The 16,848-nt window shown below is 42.9% G+C and overlaps 2 protein-coding genes across 2 annotated transcripts; both read right to left on the bottom strand.

The window, feature by feature from the left end:
• Positions 1-3,290: 3,290 nt before the first annotated feature.
• LOC310830444 (olfactory receptor 5V1-like) lies at positions 3,291-4,824 on the bottom strand (the record flags this gene model as incomplete). Its single annotated transcript, XM_083710225.1, has 2 exons — positions 3,291-4,259; positions 4,792-4,824. 2 exons carry the CDS (start codon positions 4,822-4,824, stop codon positions 3,291-3,293), a joined length of 1,002 nt encoding a protein of 333 aa, XP_083566351.1.
• Positions 4,825-8,340: 3,516 nt separating this feature from the next.
• On the bottom strand, positions 8,341-15,889 carry LOC310830445 (uncharacterized protein). The gene is made up of 2 exons (XM_083710226.1): positions 14,351-15,889; positions 8,341-10,344 (listed from the first exon to the last, which is right to left on the bottom strand). The coding sequence occupies exons 1-2, from the start codon at positions 15,292-15,294 to the stop codon at positions 9,288-9,290; spliced, it is 2,001 nt and encodes a 666-aa protein (XP_083566352.1). The 5' UTR covers positions 15,295-15,889; the 3' UTR covers positions 8,341-9,287.
• Between the last annotated feature and the right edge of the window lie 959 nt (positions 15,890-16,848).

Consider the following 16,848-nt stretch of genomic DNA (forward strand, 5'->3'; position numbering starts at 1 on the left):
GGCATATATTATGTACATAGATTGTGAGTGTCCTGTCATTCAGACCTTCTGGGGTACAATCCATAGTATTTTCACCAAAATTGTGGGATATTGTATCCATCTCATCCCTATGATGATCCTTTTCGGATATCCAAAAAATCACCCCATGGAAGTTCTATTGAACCTATTAGCAACTGCTAAATAAATACAGCAAAAAAAAAAAACCACCACAAACCCTAATATATCAGGGTAGCCAATGTGGTGCCCTCCACATGGTTTTGGACTACAACTCCCATCAGTCCCATTCAGCCTGGCCAGTGGTAGAGGATGATGGGAGTTGGAGTCCAAAACATATGGAGAGGGAAGCAGCAAGTTGTCTATCCCTGCACTGTGCTAATATTTTAATATCCCACCAGACTTCATGAAAGTCTGGGCATTACAAACAAGTTTGAAGACACAAACCTAAGAAGCTAGGAGACTTTTCATAAAATGTCTGTAGTTGATGGTACTCAGTGACTTTCACAATGAAAACCCCTAGAAAAGGTACAAAACTAGAGGGACATCATGCTCCCTGCAGATATTGATATAAAAATGAAGCTATATTCCTCTCCTTCCAAATATGACCATGCAAGTGTTTTTCCCTCCCAAATGAGTCCCACAGAGTATTGTTAAGTGTAATGAAGATGACGGAATCACCTGCAATTCCTCTGATATCAGGGGGGCACCTCAGTTGAATACCCAACATGGGTGGGGCTGTATAAATAAGAATACCAAAAGCAATTATGGTGAAACCTGAAGTCAGTGACTTATTCAGTTATGTGGGGATTGCAGGATTTACCAAGCAATGGGAGGAGACACTTTGCATATGCTCAGAAACTATTGTATCCCAACATAAGTTGTCACTGAGTCCAAGCACTAAGAACAAGATTGAGGAATCACACATATGGAGCTGGGCCTACATGTTGGAAGGCTTACCATTAAAATGTCTATAATTGACGGTACTTAGTGACCTCCATGACAAAGCCCATAGAGGTTATGAAACCACAGGGAGATCATGCTCCCTGTAGCTATTGATGTTAAAATATAGCGATGGACATACACATTTCTCTCATCCCCAAATGGGACCATGCAAGTGCTTTCACCTGCCTCATGAGTCCTAAACGGCCTCGGCCCAGTATACCCGAAGGAGCATCTCCACCACCATCGTTCTGCCCAGACACTGAGGTCCAGCGCCGAGGGCCTTCTAGCAGAGAGCCTTCTCGGTGGTGGCGCCGCCCTGTGGAACGCCCTCCCATCAGATGTCAAAGTGATAAACAACTACCTGACATTCAAAAGACATCTTAAAGCAGCCCTGTTCAGGGAAGTTTTTAATCAGTGATATTTTAGTGTATTTTTGGTTTCTGTGGAAGCCTCCCAGAGTGGCTGGGGAAACCCAGCCAGATGGGCGGGGTACAAATAATAAATTATTATTATTATTATTATTATTATTATTATTATTATTATTCTTCACAATAATGGTGCAGTCTCCATCTCATCTGCTACCACAGAGCTCCCTCCGAAAAGGTCCTCAGAAGATGTATTAAAATTATTATGGTTTCATCCAAAGTCCATGGCTTTAATGTCCCGAGAACATCCAAACAGCACACATGGGGCCAAGAGAGAACACTCTCCGCATCATCCCTAGTACTTTCTGCTCACAGAAGTGGTTACTCTGTGTGTGGACTCTACCACATCAAATTTCAATACTTGAAAGGAAAGCTCCTATACAGAAAACAATCTCCCCCATATGGAGGGGAAGAGAGGGAGAAGAGAGATGTTTAGTCTCCCATCTGGCATGGCAGGAATCATATATGTAGCAATCTTTTCTCCCACTTGCCATCGAAAACAGTAAATCCCAGAATGACCGCTCCCCACCTCAAATGGGGGGCGCTTTTTGTGGGGTCGTGTGCAGTCCCTTGATCCTACACAATCCCCGGCAATGTAGCCTGTCTTCTCCTCAGATCTACATTTTCAATTGGAACAAACACAAAGCTGAAATAATATGTTCTCAGAGTTTCACAAGGTTTCTTGCCTTAACCCTTGCTGTTAACCCAATCTATAAATCTCTTATACTCAGTACAGCGCTACAAACAAACAAGCACATTCCTGCAAATAAAGATGTGTCAAAACAGGGAGTGGGCCATGCTGCAACCCCTTTTCCCTGATGTAGGGATCGGTGAATCAGTCAGTGTCAGTTTATCTTTGATTCTCATTTCTCCAATCTTAAAATCAGGAGTCTAGTCCACACGGGAGCCCTCACTTGAACAATACACCATCTTGGCGGTAAGCTTTTCCATCAGGTCTTCCTCATCCTGGCTCTATGACCTCCTGGTGGGTCTTCTCTGCCATGTAAACTCTAGCAAACTGGTTCTCATACTTTTTTTCTCTGGGCCACACTTTCAGAATAAAAATTACCTCACACCACACTGAATTGTTTATTGATAAGAAATACACTGGAAGCATTCGAGAAACTTCAGTAATAGTTGCAAGGTAGATATACGAAATTAGATATATTAAGAAGAAGTTTAATTATGATAAAAGTGTTTATTGGCAATAAGTATTACGAAATCAAAATATGGAATAGCCAGGAGGTTGGGTCTTTAGTGTTAAGACCAATATATGTTATATTGTTTGCTAAGAAAATTATGTGTTTATAGTTATTCCTGTATGTAATTTGGTATTTGTGGTTTTTTTCTTTTTTCTTGTTGTATCAATAAAAATCTTTTTTAAAAAAAGATAAGAAATACACTGGAAAGGGAAAAGGAACAACTAGCAGTGCTTGATTTATAACATAGAACACAACTACTTCATAATATGCTCATGGGACATCCAGAAAGTATTAAACAATGCAGCTACATAAGAACATAAACTATCCCAAAAATATAATATTAACCGTCCTTGGATATTCTTGCCACACTTGTCATCCTCTCCTACCATACCTGTGTGGCACACCACATTCTTTGACTCACAAGATATGTTGAAAAATAAACCTTTAACTGAAGCGACCAGAGGCACAAGGAGAACCAAGAATATAAGTCTCCATATTACATCAAGCAAAATGTTCAACCATTAGAAGTTACTTATCCCAAATGTCTGGAGAGAGTTTTACATTTTCTTTTTTACGTATTCTTATTTTATGTATTCAATAAAATCCCACCAAACTGAGACAAAATGTTACCTTTGTTTTCCCTTTCAAAAAATGGGTATACTACTTTTCATTGGCTCAGAATTACTTATGTGTCCATTTTCATCTAACAGAGAAATACAGATATCTAAGACATACATTCCCTCTTTAAGCACATATGAACTATCACCCTCTTCAAGGTCACCTTTACTTCCTTATTCCTAAGGCTGTAGATCAAGGGATTCAACATGGAGGTAATCACCCCAGACAGCATGCTCACCATCCTGTCCCGGTCTGGATGGCGGCTGTTGAGAGGCCTAATGTAAGTGAAAATCATGGTACCATAGAAGAGGAGCACGACAATTACATGGGAGGCGCAAGTGGAGAAGGCCTTGCGTTTCCCCTCAGCAGAACGGATCCTAAGGATGGTGGAGATGATGTAGATGTAAGAGACCAGTGTCACAAAGAAAGCCCCCACACCCAAAAACCCACCAACAATAAGGACCAACATTTCAGCTGTGTAAGTAGAAGCGCACGATAATGCCTGCACTGGTGCGATATCACAGTAGTATTGATTGACTTTATTGGATCTGCAGAAAGGTAGAGTGAACGTCATTACTGTGTGCAGAAGGGAGTTGAGGAACCCTGTGACCCAGGTAACTGCTGCCAGCTGAAAACAAAGCTTCTTACTCATGATAACTGTGTATCGTAGAGGGTTGCATATGGCCACATAGCGGTCATAGGCCATGGCAGACAAGAGGTAGACCTCTGTCCCTACCAGTGCCACCAGGAAGTAGAGTTGTAGCACACAGCCAGCAAAGGAAATGGTATTGATCTCTAACAAGAAGTTCTCCAGCATCTTGGGCACTGTAGCTGTCGGGAAGCAGATGTCCAGCAGGGAAAGGTGGCTGAGGAAGAAATACATGGGGGTGTGCAAGTGAGAGCTAATTCCTATGGCAAGAAGAATTGTGCCGTTTCCTACCAGTGTGATCAGGTAGATGAGCAAAATGGCAGCAAACAGGGAAAAGCGAACCGCAGGGAGATTAGAAATTCCCATTAGGATGAATTCTGTCACTAGCGTGCCGTTCCCAATTTCTCCATTCAGAAAGGAGATTTCCTGGAAGAGTTTGAAAGCATAAGAGACACATAAAGCATGTTGAAGGCCTTTTGGGGCTTTTTGAAATCTCCTTTTGTTTTAATGGCTCTGAACAATTTTGTATCATCAACAAACCTGGCCACCTGACTCCTCATCACTTAGGATCAAGATTAAAAGCACAGGTCCCAATACCGAACCTTGGGGGACTCTTTCTAAATCTCTCCAGTTGGAGAAGTGTCCCTTTGTTCCTCTGCTTCCTTTTAACATAGCCAGTTCCTAATCCGCAAGAGTGTTTGCCACCTAGCCAGCTGAAGCCTTCTGGAGAACTCAAAGATTTGCTTACCATTTCCTAATATTTTGTTGGACCTAATACAGTCTTTACTCCAATGTGGGTTTTTGAATTTTTCTGTAAGAACTCTCATCTAAGCCATCTTTCTATTCAGCTGAACATCCTTTCCAGAACATTACATGTATCATTCCCATTCCATAGGTCCTTTCTATTGAGGAGCCTTGCTCCTTGTATCTGTACTAGCTAAGGGTTATCTACACTTACCTTTCCTCCGCTCTTTCTGACCACAGTCTGCATTCTAAATCTCCATGTCCAAGCACCATGTTGTTGTTGTTGTTGTTGTTGTTGTTGTTGTTGTTGTTGTTCCAGAGCAATGCCTGTGAAAAGCCACTCTCTAAAGCTCAGTAGGAGCAAACAGCAATCTGTGGAGAACCTGAATTGATGTTTACTCCAATTGAGTGCTAAAGAGCATATTTTCATGAGAAAAACTTCAAGGCAAAAATCGGAGGACATGGAGCTTTCAAGTGTGGACATGTATCTGGAAAGAGTGGAGCAAAAAATAAGTGTAATTAATCCTTATAAACATTATGTGCTCCCAGCTTCCTTCATTCTTGACCTTAGTCATAACAATACCCCCATTAAACCAATAGCTAATACACACTTGCAATGACTGGTGCATATTCACACTTAAGAATGCCTCTCATCCACCTTGAGATCAAGGAAGAATCTGTCTGTTCCTCCAGCAGCCCAGCCTTTCCCTTTTAGTCCCAACATAAGGAGCACAAGGGAATAGCAGGCGCCAGAGCTCTGCCTCAGTGCCAGCAAACATCTCTTTATGTCTCCAATGACCAATGATGAGACAAAAAGGTGTCCTTGATTTCCCAGCACAATAAGCTGCAGCCCTGTGAATAATACTCATTCAAGAACCTGCTCCCTGGAATATTAAGAGAATGCAATCTATGTTTCATGTATTCCAATTTACCAGAGTTTGAAGTGGTTCTGGTCCAGGCATTCTACCCTTAGCAGAGGGACCAACCTGATCAATCGTTCCCCCACAGTTCAGCTACTTCCCTCTTCCCTTAAAGAGCCACATCTGGAGAATCTTACAATAAGCCCAATCTATGTATTCTGAGTCCCTCCAAACAAGTGTCTACACTGTTTCTTATAGGGACGCGAGTGGCGCTGTGGTCTAAACCACTGAGCCTCTTGGGCTTGCCAATCAGAAGGTCAGCGGTGGTTTGAATCCCCACAACGGGGTGTGCTCCCATTGCTCTGTGTCAGCTCCTGCCAACCTAGCAGTTCGAAAGCATGCAGTGCAAGTAGATAAATAGGCACAGCTGTGGTGAGAAGGTAAAGAGCATTTCCGTGTGCTCTGGTTTCCGTCATGGTGTTCCATTGCACCAGAAGGGGTTTAGTCATGCTGGCAACATGACCCGGAAAGCTGTCTGTGGACAAACACTGTCTCCCTCGGCCTGAAAGCGAGATGAGCACCGCAGCCACATGGATGCCTTTGACTGGACTTAACCATCCAGGGTTCCTTTACCTGTACTTTTTTTACTGTTTCTTATAGAACCAATTCTTACAGAACCAGTTTAAACAAATACATAGCTTAGCATGTCTCGAGAACATCCGGCAGAGTTGAAATAGATAAGGGTTTTTAAGAGATAACAAATTGGATGGTTAAAAAGATGTGGATTACACGGAGTAGTAGAAAACCAAAGGAACCAGGAAAAGGGTGGAAGGGAAGTCATATTCAGGTTTTCATGGATTTACCTGGGGAAAGCAGTGAGGCAAAGGGAGGGAAGTGTTTGGACTCTACATACAGAATAAGAGAGCAAGAAGAACATGCATTTAAAGACGACTGGAACGTGTTTACTGAGTATATGGAAAATAAGTGTGTACAGCTGAAAATGCTGGCAGTGTTAAGATAAATTCAGCAAATAAATCTTGATGGATGTACCATAATAGTGGAAAATTGATTTGAATGGTTAATGTAAAATCTGCAGGGATGTAAGATATGTAAAATGAACCATGGAAAGAGAAGAAGGGAAGTCACTGGATATTTTATTTTATTTTTATAATGTTTTTATTCATTTTTACAACTTACATTTATATTCAAATAGTAAGCATAATCATAAACATATAGGATTTCCTGAATCCTTGGACTTCCTTCCCCCCCCCCTCCGTGGGTTCCATTGTCAGTCTTTTTCAACTGCATTCCATTTTTACCACAGTTCTTGTTAGATTATAAGTGTTGTTACAATCCTGCCAAAGTTTTTAGTTGTTTACGGTGTTCTCCAAGGTAACTTATAAATGTTTCCCAGACTTGTTAAAATTTCTGTCTTCTTTGTTTCTAATTTTTTCAGTCATTTTTGCCATTTCGGCATAGTCCATCATCTTTATCAGCCATTCTTCTCTGGTCAGGACTTTAACTTTTTTTCATCTCTGGGCCAAAAGTATCCACGTTGCTGTCATCGCATACAAGAATAATCTTTTCTGTTCCTTTGGTATTTCTGCACCTAAAATTCCTAGTAAAAAAAGCTTCTGGTTTTTTTCACAAAAGTTATTTTAAACATTTTTTTCAACTCATTGTATATCATTTCCCAGAATGCTTTTGTTATTTTGTACATCCACCACGTATGGTAGAAGGTGCCTTCTGTTGGAATTCTGCCTCGGTCAGAGGGATGTGCCAGTCTCTTCTAGGCACTGGCTGAATTCCTTTTGACCTCCCCCTGCGACTCCCGGCAGGAAAACAGACGAGGTCCGTTTCGGCGATTTTTCTCAGGCTGTGAGAAAAACACACCACTGCTTCTCCTCCTCCCTGCATATCCCCAGGGAGGGGAATCAGATAGACAGAAGCGTATCTACATGTCTTTATTTCTGTCTTTAGCAGCCATACAGATAAAGATGTCTGCACTCTTTGAACAACAGAGAGAAACTCTCTCCACCCATGTACATCCTGTACGGGTCATATGACACACACACTGAGCTCACATCCGGTGCTCAATAAGGAGAATGGACTGCCCCTTTGTTTCCATGGCAACAGTCACAAACATCCTGTTTGGCATTGCAGCCACAAGCAGCTGACTTAGCTGCTATAGCCTTTGCTTGCTGCAGCATTGCTGCTTTATGGTAACACCTTCTTCTATACATTTTTGCTAGTTTAGTAGGTGTTAGATACCAACAATACATCATTTTCATATAGTCTTCCTTCAACATACAACATGCTGTAAATTTTAAATCTTCTCTCCATAACTTTTCCCAAGATGAAAATTGTATATTATGCCCAATATCTTTTGCCCCTTGTATCATTACCGATTTAACTTCTTCATCTTTAGTATACCATTCTAGCAACAGCTTATACATTTTTGAAAGTACAACTTCACATTATTTTCCAGTAAATCTTTTTCAAACCTTGAAATTTCCTTATTAAATCCATTCCTTTTATCCATGTTAAATATATCATTTAATTGGTGATATTGTAACCTATCAGTTACTAAGTGTCTTATAGCCTCAATTTTTTTCCTTTTTAAGTGTTGTTCTACTTCTGTTAACAGCTCTTTATAGGTTGCCCATTCACTTTTTGCATTAACTTCCAGTGGGGAGAGCCACCGTCTTGTAGTTTTTTATAATGTTTTGTTGATAAACCATCTGATTTAGGTGATTTACCTAATTTTGTTTGGTTAATTACCTGTTGCAGTTCCATTGTTGTTATTGGTTTAATTAATTTAATTAATTAATGATTTAAATCATTAATTTTCTCTTTAGGAAATTTTGGTACATTATTCTGCTTTAAATATTCTACAATGTCCTTATTTTCTTTACCGGCTAAATATAGCTCTGTGTAATGTCTTACCAATTGTCTTCAAAGAGAAGTCATTGGATATTTTAAAGTTTGTAAAACGTTTATTTGAAAATAGTGGCTGAGGGTGTGGTTGGTTGTCTTTGGTTGTCTTTAGTGAGAATTGTTATTGTGTGTGAGCCGGGTGTGAGCGTGTATTTTTGAATCATGTTAGCGAGATTGATTCGCATGCTGTTGGAGGATTCTCGTTGTTCTCTTGTTGCGCTGTGTAGGTGATAAAGGGGAACCGAACCAGGGTGAAGGCGTCTTCCTCTATTTGTCCCTGCGTCAGTTTCAGTTTCTCAAACTTCTTTTCTCTGGGCAACACTTTCAGAATAAAAATTACCTTGCACCACACTGAATTTTTTATTGATGAGAAATACATTGGAAAAGGAAAAGGAACAGCTCCCAGCAGTGCTTGATTTATAACATAGAACACAACTACTTCATAATATGCTCATGGGACATCCAGAAGGTATTAAACAATGCAGCTACATAAGAACATGAACCATTCCCAAAATTTAATACTCAGTGTCCTTGGATATTCTTGCCACACTTGCCACCCTCTACTGCCACACCAGTGTGGCACACCACATCCTTTGACTCACAAGATATGCGGAAACATAAACCTTTAACTGAAGCGACCAGAGGCACAAGGAGAACCAAGAATAAAAGTCTCCATATTACATCAAGCAAAATGTTCAACCAATTCAAAGTTACTTATTCCTGGTGTCTAGAGAGACTGATGGGAGAGAGAGTTTTACAATTTTTTTCTTTTTAGTATTCAAAAAAATCTCAGGAAACTGAGACAAATGGTTACCTTTTTTTCCCTTTCGAAAAATGGATATACTGTACTACTTTTCCTTGGCTCAGAATTACTTATGCGCCCATTCCAACTTAACTGAGAAAATGCAAATAACTAAGCCACACATTTGCTCTTTAAGCATTTATGAACTATTACCCTCTTCAAGGCCCCTTTCACCTCCTTATTTCTGAGACTGTAGATCAAAGGGTTCAACATGGGGGTAATCACCCCATACAACATGCTCACCATCCTGTCCTGATCTGGATGGTGGCTGGAGGAAGGCCTTAAGTAAGTGAAGAGGATTGTCCCATAGAAGAGGCCCACTACCATAAGATGAGAGGCACAAGTGGAGAAGGCCTTCCGTTTCCCCTCGGAAGAACGGATCCTAAGAATGGTGGAGATGATGTGGATGTAGGAGACCAACGTCACCAGAAAAGCCCCCACACCCAAAATCCCACCAACAATGAAGACAACCATCTCAGCCACATAGGTGGAAGCACATGATAAGGCCAAGACTGGAGGGATGTCACAGTAGTATTGATTGACTCTATTGGATCTGCAGAAAGGTAGAGTGAAAGTCATTACCGTGTGCAGAAGGGAGTTGAGGAACCCTGTGACCCATGTACCAGCAGCCATCTGAAGACACAGCTTCTTGCTCATGATGACCGTGTATCGCAGAGGGTTGCATATGGCCACATAGCGGTCATAGGCCATGGCAGACAAGAGGAAGACCTCTGTCCCTGCCAAGGCTATCAGGAAATAGAGTTGCAGCACACAGCCAACAAAGGAAATGGTATTGCTCGCTGACAAGAGGCTCTCCAGCATCTTGGGCACTGTAGCTGTGGGGCAGCAGATGTCCAGCAGGGAAAGGTTGCTGAGGAAGAAATACATGGGGTTGTGCAAATGAGAGTCAGCTGCTATGGCAAGCAAGATAGCACCATTTCCTATTAGGGTGATCAGGTAGATGAGCAAAAAGGCAGCAAAGAGGGAGAAGCGGACAGCTGGGAGATCAGAAAGTCCGGTTAGGATGAATTCTGTCACTAGGGTGCCATTCCCTATTTCACCATTCAGAAAGGAGCTTTCCTGGAAGAGTTTGGAAGCATAAGAGACACATGAAACATGTTGAAGGCTGTATAGATAATAGGGATTGAGATGAGCTCCAAGAGGATCTCTCCAAATCAGGATTGTGAGAAATTAAATGGGAAAATACAATTCAATGTAAGTGAGTGTGAAGGGATCCACACTAGGGCAAACGATCCAATATTCACATTTACCTCAATGGGGTTTGGGTCAACAACTTTACTGAGCCATCAGTTTACAACCCCAAGGTCTCTTTCCTGGTCAGCCACTGGCAGTTGTGACCCCATGTGTAAATATGTGAGGTTAAGATTTATTCATTATAATTTTTTTCCCACCAACATGTATCACTTGTTTACATTTAATTGTATTTCCCATTTTATTTCACTCAGTTTGAGTAGGTCCTTTGGAGCTCTTTGCAATCGCTTTTTGTTTTAATGGCACTGAACAATTAGTATCATTAACAAACCTGGCCACCTCAATTCTCACACCTGACACCTCATCACTTAGGAACAAGATTAAAAGCACAGGTCCCAATAACGAACCTTGGGGGACTCCACTTTCTGAAACTCTCCAGTAGGAGAAGTGTCCGTTTGATCCTTTGCTTTCTTTTACTTAACCAATTCCTGATCTGCAAGAGTGTTTACCACCTAGCCAGCTGAAGCATTCTGGAGAACTCAAAGATTTGCTTTCCATCCCATAACGTTTTGTTTGGCCTAATAAAGCCTTTGCTCTAATATGGATTTTTGAATTTTTCTGTGAGAATTCTCATCTAAGGCATCTTTCTATTCACCTGAACAACCCTTCCAGAACATTCCATGTACCACTCCCATACCATATAACCTTGCCATTGAGGAGCCTTGCTCCTTCTCTCTGTACTAGCTAAGGGCTTATCTACACTCACCTTTCCTCCTCTCTTTCCAGTCACGGTACCCAATTTAAAGTTCCATATCTGAACATCGTTTGTTTGTTTTTACTCCAGAGCTTTGCCTGTGAAAGCCGACTCTCTAAAGCTCAGTAGGAGCAGACAGCAATCTGTGGAGAACCCAAATTGATGTTTGCTCTGATTGAGCACTGAAGAGTAGGTTTCCACAGGGAAACTCTGAGGCAAAAAAAAAACCTCCACAGCTTTTAAGCACTGACCTGTGCCTGGAAAGAGTGGAGCAAAAGGTAAGTGTTCCCCACTTCCTTCATCCTTGACCTTCATCATAACAGCCCCATTAAGCCAATAGCTAATACACACTTGCAATGACTGGTGCATATTCATTCCTCCAAAGGTCTCACTTAAGAATTCCTCTCATCTGCCTTGAGATCAAAAAAGAGTCTGTTCCTCCAGGAGCCCAGCCTTTCCCTTTAAGTCCCAGCATGAGGAGCACACAAGGGAATAGCAGGTGACGGAGCTCTGCCTTAGCGCCAGCAAACATCTCTTTATGTCTCCAATGACCAATGATGAGACAAAGAGGTGTGCTTGATTTCCCAGCGCAATAAGCTGCAGCCCTGTGAAAATTCTTCATTCCAGAAGCTGCTCCCTGTACTGTTAAGGGAATACAGTCTGTGTTTTATGTATTCAAGTTCACCAAAGTGTGAAGCAGTTCTGGTCCACGTTTCCCCTCCCCCCCCCAAAAAAAAAAAAGTTCAGGAACTGTAGAGACTAGTCCTTCAGGTTATTGAAGAGAGATTTTTTTTGTGGGCTTTTATTGTGTCTTGTGTGCAGAGGTGTACCTAGGCTCCCTTGCACCCTTCACAAGGACCTGTATTGGGACCTCTGAAGCCGGAATAGACCGGGGACCAAAAACTCAAAAAGGTTTCTTTTCATTTCCTTTCATGCCCCACCAGTGACTTTCTCCATGGTAATCACGGTCTGGTCTGCTTCCTCTCCTCCTCCTTCATCGGTCCATTTTCTGAGCATGCAGGCAGGCTCCTAGCCACTCTGAGCCAGAGTGGAGAGTCACGGGTTTTGTGCTCCCCCTGGCCCTGACCTGACCAACTCCTAGGTGCACCCCTGCATGTGTGTTTGAGTTTGTTCTAAATGAAGTAGTTTGGCCAGCATCCCTCCTGTAAAGGGTGCATCTTATGCTCCCCACAGTTCCACTACTTCCCTCACAAGCTTAAAAGGCCACACCTAGGGAGCCTGAAACCAAGCCCAGGCTATGTATTTTGAGTCCTTACAAACAAGTGTCTACAGATGCAGCTCAGTCAACTTCTGAATGAGCCCCAGAGCAGTTATAAAACTGTGAGGAGATTATATCGAAGCAGTTATGGAAACAGTTATGGAAGGTCATTGCTAAAGGTAATGAATGTCTACAAAAAAAATTACATATCACTTGGGAAGATAGTCGAACTAACGCCAGTGCACTGGAAGAAGCAAAGATCACCAGTGTCGAAGCAATAATTCTTCAACATCAACTTCGTTGGACTGGTCATGTTGTGCGGATGCCTGATCATCATCTTCCAAAGCAACTACTCTATTCCGAACTTAAAAATGGAAAGCGTAATGCTGGTGGTCAACAAAAGAGATTTAAAGACTGTCTCAAGGCAAATCTAAAAAAATGTAGTATAAACACTAACAACTGGGAAATATTGTGAGCGCTCCAACTGGAGAACAGCCTTTACCAAAGATGTTGTGGGCTGTGAAGATGCTCGAACTCAGGATGAAAGGGAGAAACATGCTAAGAGGAAGGCACACTTGGCAAACCCTCACCATGATCAACTCTTATCCAGAAACCTATGTTCCCCACTGTGGAAGTACATGTGGATCCAGAATTGGCCTCCACTGTCACTTACGGACTCACTGTTAAAACTGTGTTTATGGAAGACAATCTTACTCGGGGTGAATTATGGTGCGGGAGGAGACTCTTGAGAGTCCCATGGACTGCAAAAAGATCAAACCTCTCCATTCTTAAGGAAATCAGCCCTGAGTGCTCACTGGAAGGAAAGATCATGAAGTTGAGACTCCAGTACTTTGGCTACCTCATGAGAAGAGAAGGCTCCCTGGAAAAGACCCTGATGTTGGGAAAGATGGAGGGCACAAGGAGAAGGGGGCGACAGGACGAGATGGCTGGATAGTGTTTGCGAAGCTACAAACATGAGCCTGACCAAACTGCGGGAGACAGTGGAAGACAGGAGTGCCTGGCGTTCTCTGGTCCATGGGGTCACGAAGAGTCGGACACGACTAAACGACTAAACAACAACAACAATCTTACTCAGCTACGAGTGATCGCCAAAGAAATAAAAAAGCAGCCAGCTCCAGCTCCTCTACTTAGGGCTTATCCACATTTACCTTTTGCCTCGCACTTTCTAGGCAACAGGTCCACACTTGCCCAGTCCACGTCCAAGCAAAGGATGCTTGTGTTTTGGTCTCGTGCTCTCATGTGAATCAGTTCCTTCCTGCGAGAGCTCAGAACCAGAAAATGAGGGTCCTGATTTTGATCAGCAAGGTGTTGGAGGTATGCAATACGCAATTGCACCATGACCCCTATCTTGCCCCTCTCTGCCTGGCAAGAATTATAGTTAATAATTTGTCTACTTTGTCATGTTTCTCCCAATGAACCTTGATTATCTGAAAAAACATGATCCATCTCCATTGTTCCGCAAAGTACATAACAGGGGCATTCTGTGGTGCAGATTAAATTATCAGACCATTACCTACACTTACCTCCTTTTGGTATTCTGGTTAGTGTGCTGGTTGGGTCGTCTCTACCAAACCAACCATAATTTGTCCTCCACTAACACAGAGCCAGAATCTCTGTGGGAGGCAGTTCCCCTAGCATAGGGGTGGGAACCTGTAGCTCTCCAGATGTTGTAAGACTTCCAACTCAGATCAACCTCAGCCAATATAGCTGAAGGTTAGGATTTATAGGATTCATAATCCCACAGCATCTGGATTGCCCTGCCCCTGCCTTAACCCAGCATTTGAGCTCAATTCCTTCTAGTATTCATGTTTCCTGAACACAGGGAAGCAGCTTGGGGCTATTTAGAGGCACATGTCCTCAGCAAGTGTGGTAAGAATTTAGATGAAAACAGGTTTTCTGTCAGAAAAGTTTTATTCAAATGTTTATTATATGGATGGTGCCCTGAGGTACCATCCCAGCAACAATCACTTTTTACATTCCACACAGCATAATTTCCTACCCATGGTTCTCATCAAGGCCACTTTGACCTCCTTGTTCCTCAAACTGTAGATTATGGGGTTCAACATGGAGGTCACAACTGTGTAGAACAGGGCCAGCAGCTTGTCACTCGACGCCGAGTAGCTAGATTTGGGCCTAAGGTATGTAACGATGCCTGAACCGTAGAACAGGGAAACAACGATGAGATGGGACGAGCAAGTGGAGAAGGCCTTACGCCTGCCCTCGGCTGAGGGCATCCTCAAAATTGAGGTGATGATGTATACATAGGACGTGAGGATCAGAAGGAAAGGGGCCGTGATGAAAAGTACAGCCACCATATAGACTGCAACAACGTTCATTGAAGTATCGCCACATGCTAGCGTCAGGAGAGGAGGGATGTCACAGAAGAAGTGGTTGATCCTGTTGGGCCCGCAGTAGGTCAGGCTAAAGACATAGTTAGTTTGACCCAGTCCAACCATCACTCCCACCGACCACGAGGCCACCGAGAGCTGGGCACAGACGCCTCGGTTCATGACAACACTGTACCGCAGCGGGTTGCAAATAGCCACATAGCGGTCATAAGCCATGGCAGCAAGGAGACAGCATTCCGTGATGCCAAAGAGGGTGAAAAAGTACATCTGGGTAGCGCAGCCCCAGAGAGAGATCCTCCCATTCTCCAACAACAGGTTAGCCAGCATCTTGGGGACAATGGCTGTGGTGTAGCATATTTCCAACAGCGACAGGTTCGTCAAGAAGAAGTACATGGGTGTGTGGAGGGCCGGGTTTAACTTGATCACGGTGGTGATGATGGAATTCCCTGCAAGCGACACAGTGTACATGGAAAGGACCAGCGCAAAAAGGAGCATTCGCAGTTGCGGCAGCCCAGAGAAACCGACAAAGATGAACTCGCTCACCAGGGAAGAATGATTGCCCATGGACTGCAATAGAGAATGACTCAGCTGCAGAAGATCGGAGATATAGATGGTGAAAGCTAGCCAGTCGCAAATGATCTACAGTTCTCTTCCCATTGCTTAGCGCAGGGCTTACCCACACTCACCTTTGCCTCTCTGTCCAAGCAAAGTTCTGTGTCCAAGCGTGGTTTTTTTGCTCCAGAGCTTTTCCCACAAAAAAACCCCCCTGCTCTTCAGCATTCAGTCAGAGGAAATGTCAATTCAGGTTATCTGCGGGTTGCTGTTTGCACTGGTTGAATTTTAAAGAGCGTTGTTTTTGCGGGGAAAGCACCAGAGTGGCAGGGAAAGGGTGCTTGTACGCTGTGCTTTAAAGTGTGGGCCATGCCTGGAAAGAGCAGAGGAAAAGTGGATAAGCCCTGGCAAAGGTTTCAGGACTTAATTTTGACTTATCTGACACACACACTCCGACTTGGAAGTCCCCCCTTTTAGCGTCAGATGTATGGGGTTGTGGTGTGGAGCTAAGGTGAAGAAAATATACACACACAGGATTTCAGCAGGAAGAAAGGTTGGGAACGAAGCAGCATGCCCTCTTCAAAACTTTTGTATATATAACTTTTGTATATATAACTATAACCACGGCAGTACCCCGAAGAGCACAAATACACTGGAATGCACAACAGAGGGGACTTTTAAGGATCCCATGAATTGAATATGCTGCGGCTCTTCCTCATGCAAGGAACACATTTTGCCACTGCTCAAAGGAAAACCCAGCACCTGCACCTTGGGAAACAAAACTGTTCACTAACCAGGCATCTGGAAAGAAAAGGCATCTAAGACATTTCTTTCCCAGAAAAACTGACCCGTGGAAGACCTCTGATCATCCTATGTGACAGTCGGTGTTTTCAGGATGGGGAAGGCAGAGCTAATCTGTTTTTCTGTTTACAAAAATGAGCTGGCTGATACTTCTGGAAAACTCACAGGGAGGACATGAAGACAGCAGCTCAGCTGCACTGTTTGTCCCCAGCACCTGATCTTCTCCAGAAGTAGACTGCATCTAAACGTGGAGATCATGTTTTGTAACCAAGACTAACAGCTGTGGATAAACCTAGCTTCTGTTAACTTGCCTAATATTTGAACTATCACATGGTGATCTTGCTACACTGGAATTACTCCGAGGCAATCTTTAAAACTCAAAATGAAGTTTTGAAATCAAATTTTGACTGATCAATCAATGCATACTTTACAGCCTTAGGGGGTGACTCAGTGGAGCATTTGCCAAGGCTGCCTGCAATGCCAAACCAATTCGTGGGAAAACACTAATCTCCAAATGAACTATAGGATGCAAGTTCTGCTGAAGGAAGCCATTTGGACCTGTTGCTCTCCAGATGTTGTTGGATTACAAATCCTATCATCCCTGACGTACTGAGAACTGAAGTCCAGCAACATCCATCCAGCAGCAGGTTGCCTCAAGCAAGATTTTTAAGCTGAAAGTTATTGCACTCAGATACCATGCATATAGCATTATTCTCTTATTTTGAGTTGGTTCCCTGTGTGAATGACTATTGCACTATATTGGGC

This window comes from Podarcis gaigeae, assembly GCF_964106915.1.
Source record: "Podarcis gaigeae genome assembly, chromosome: 13".
NCBI classification, from domain to species: Eukaryota; Metazoa; Chordata; class Lepidosauria; order Squamata; family Lacertidae; genus Podarcis; species Podarcis gaigeae.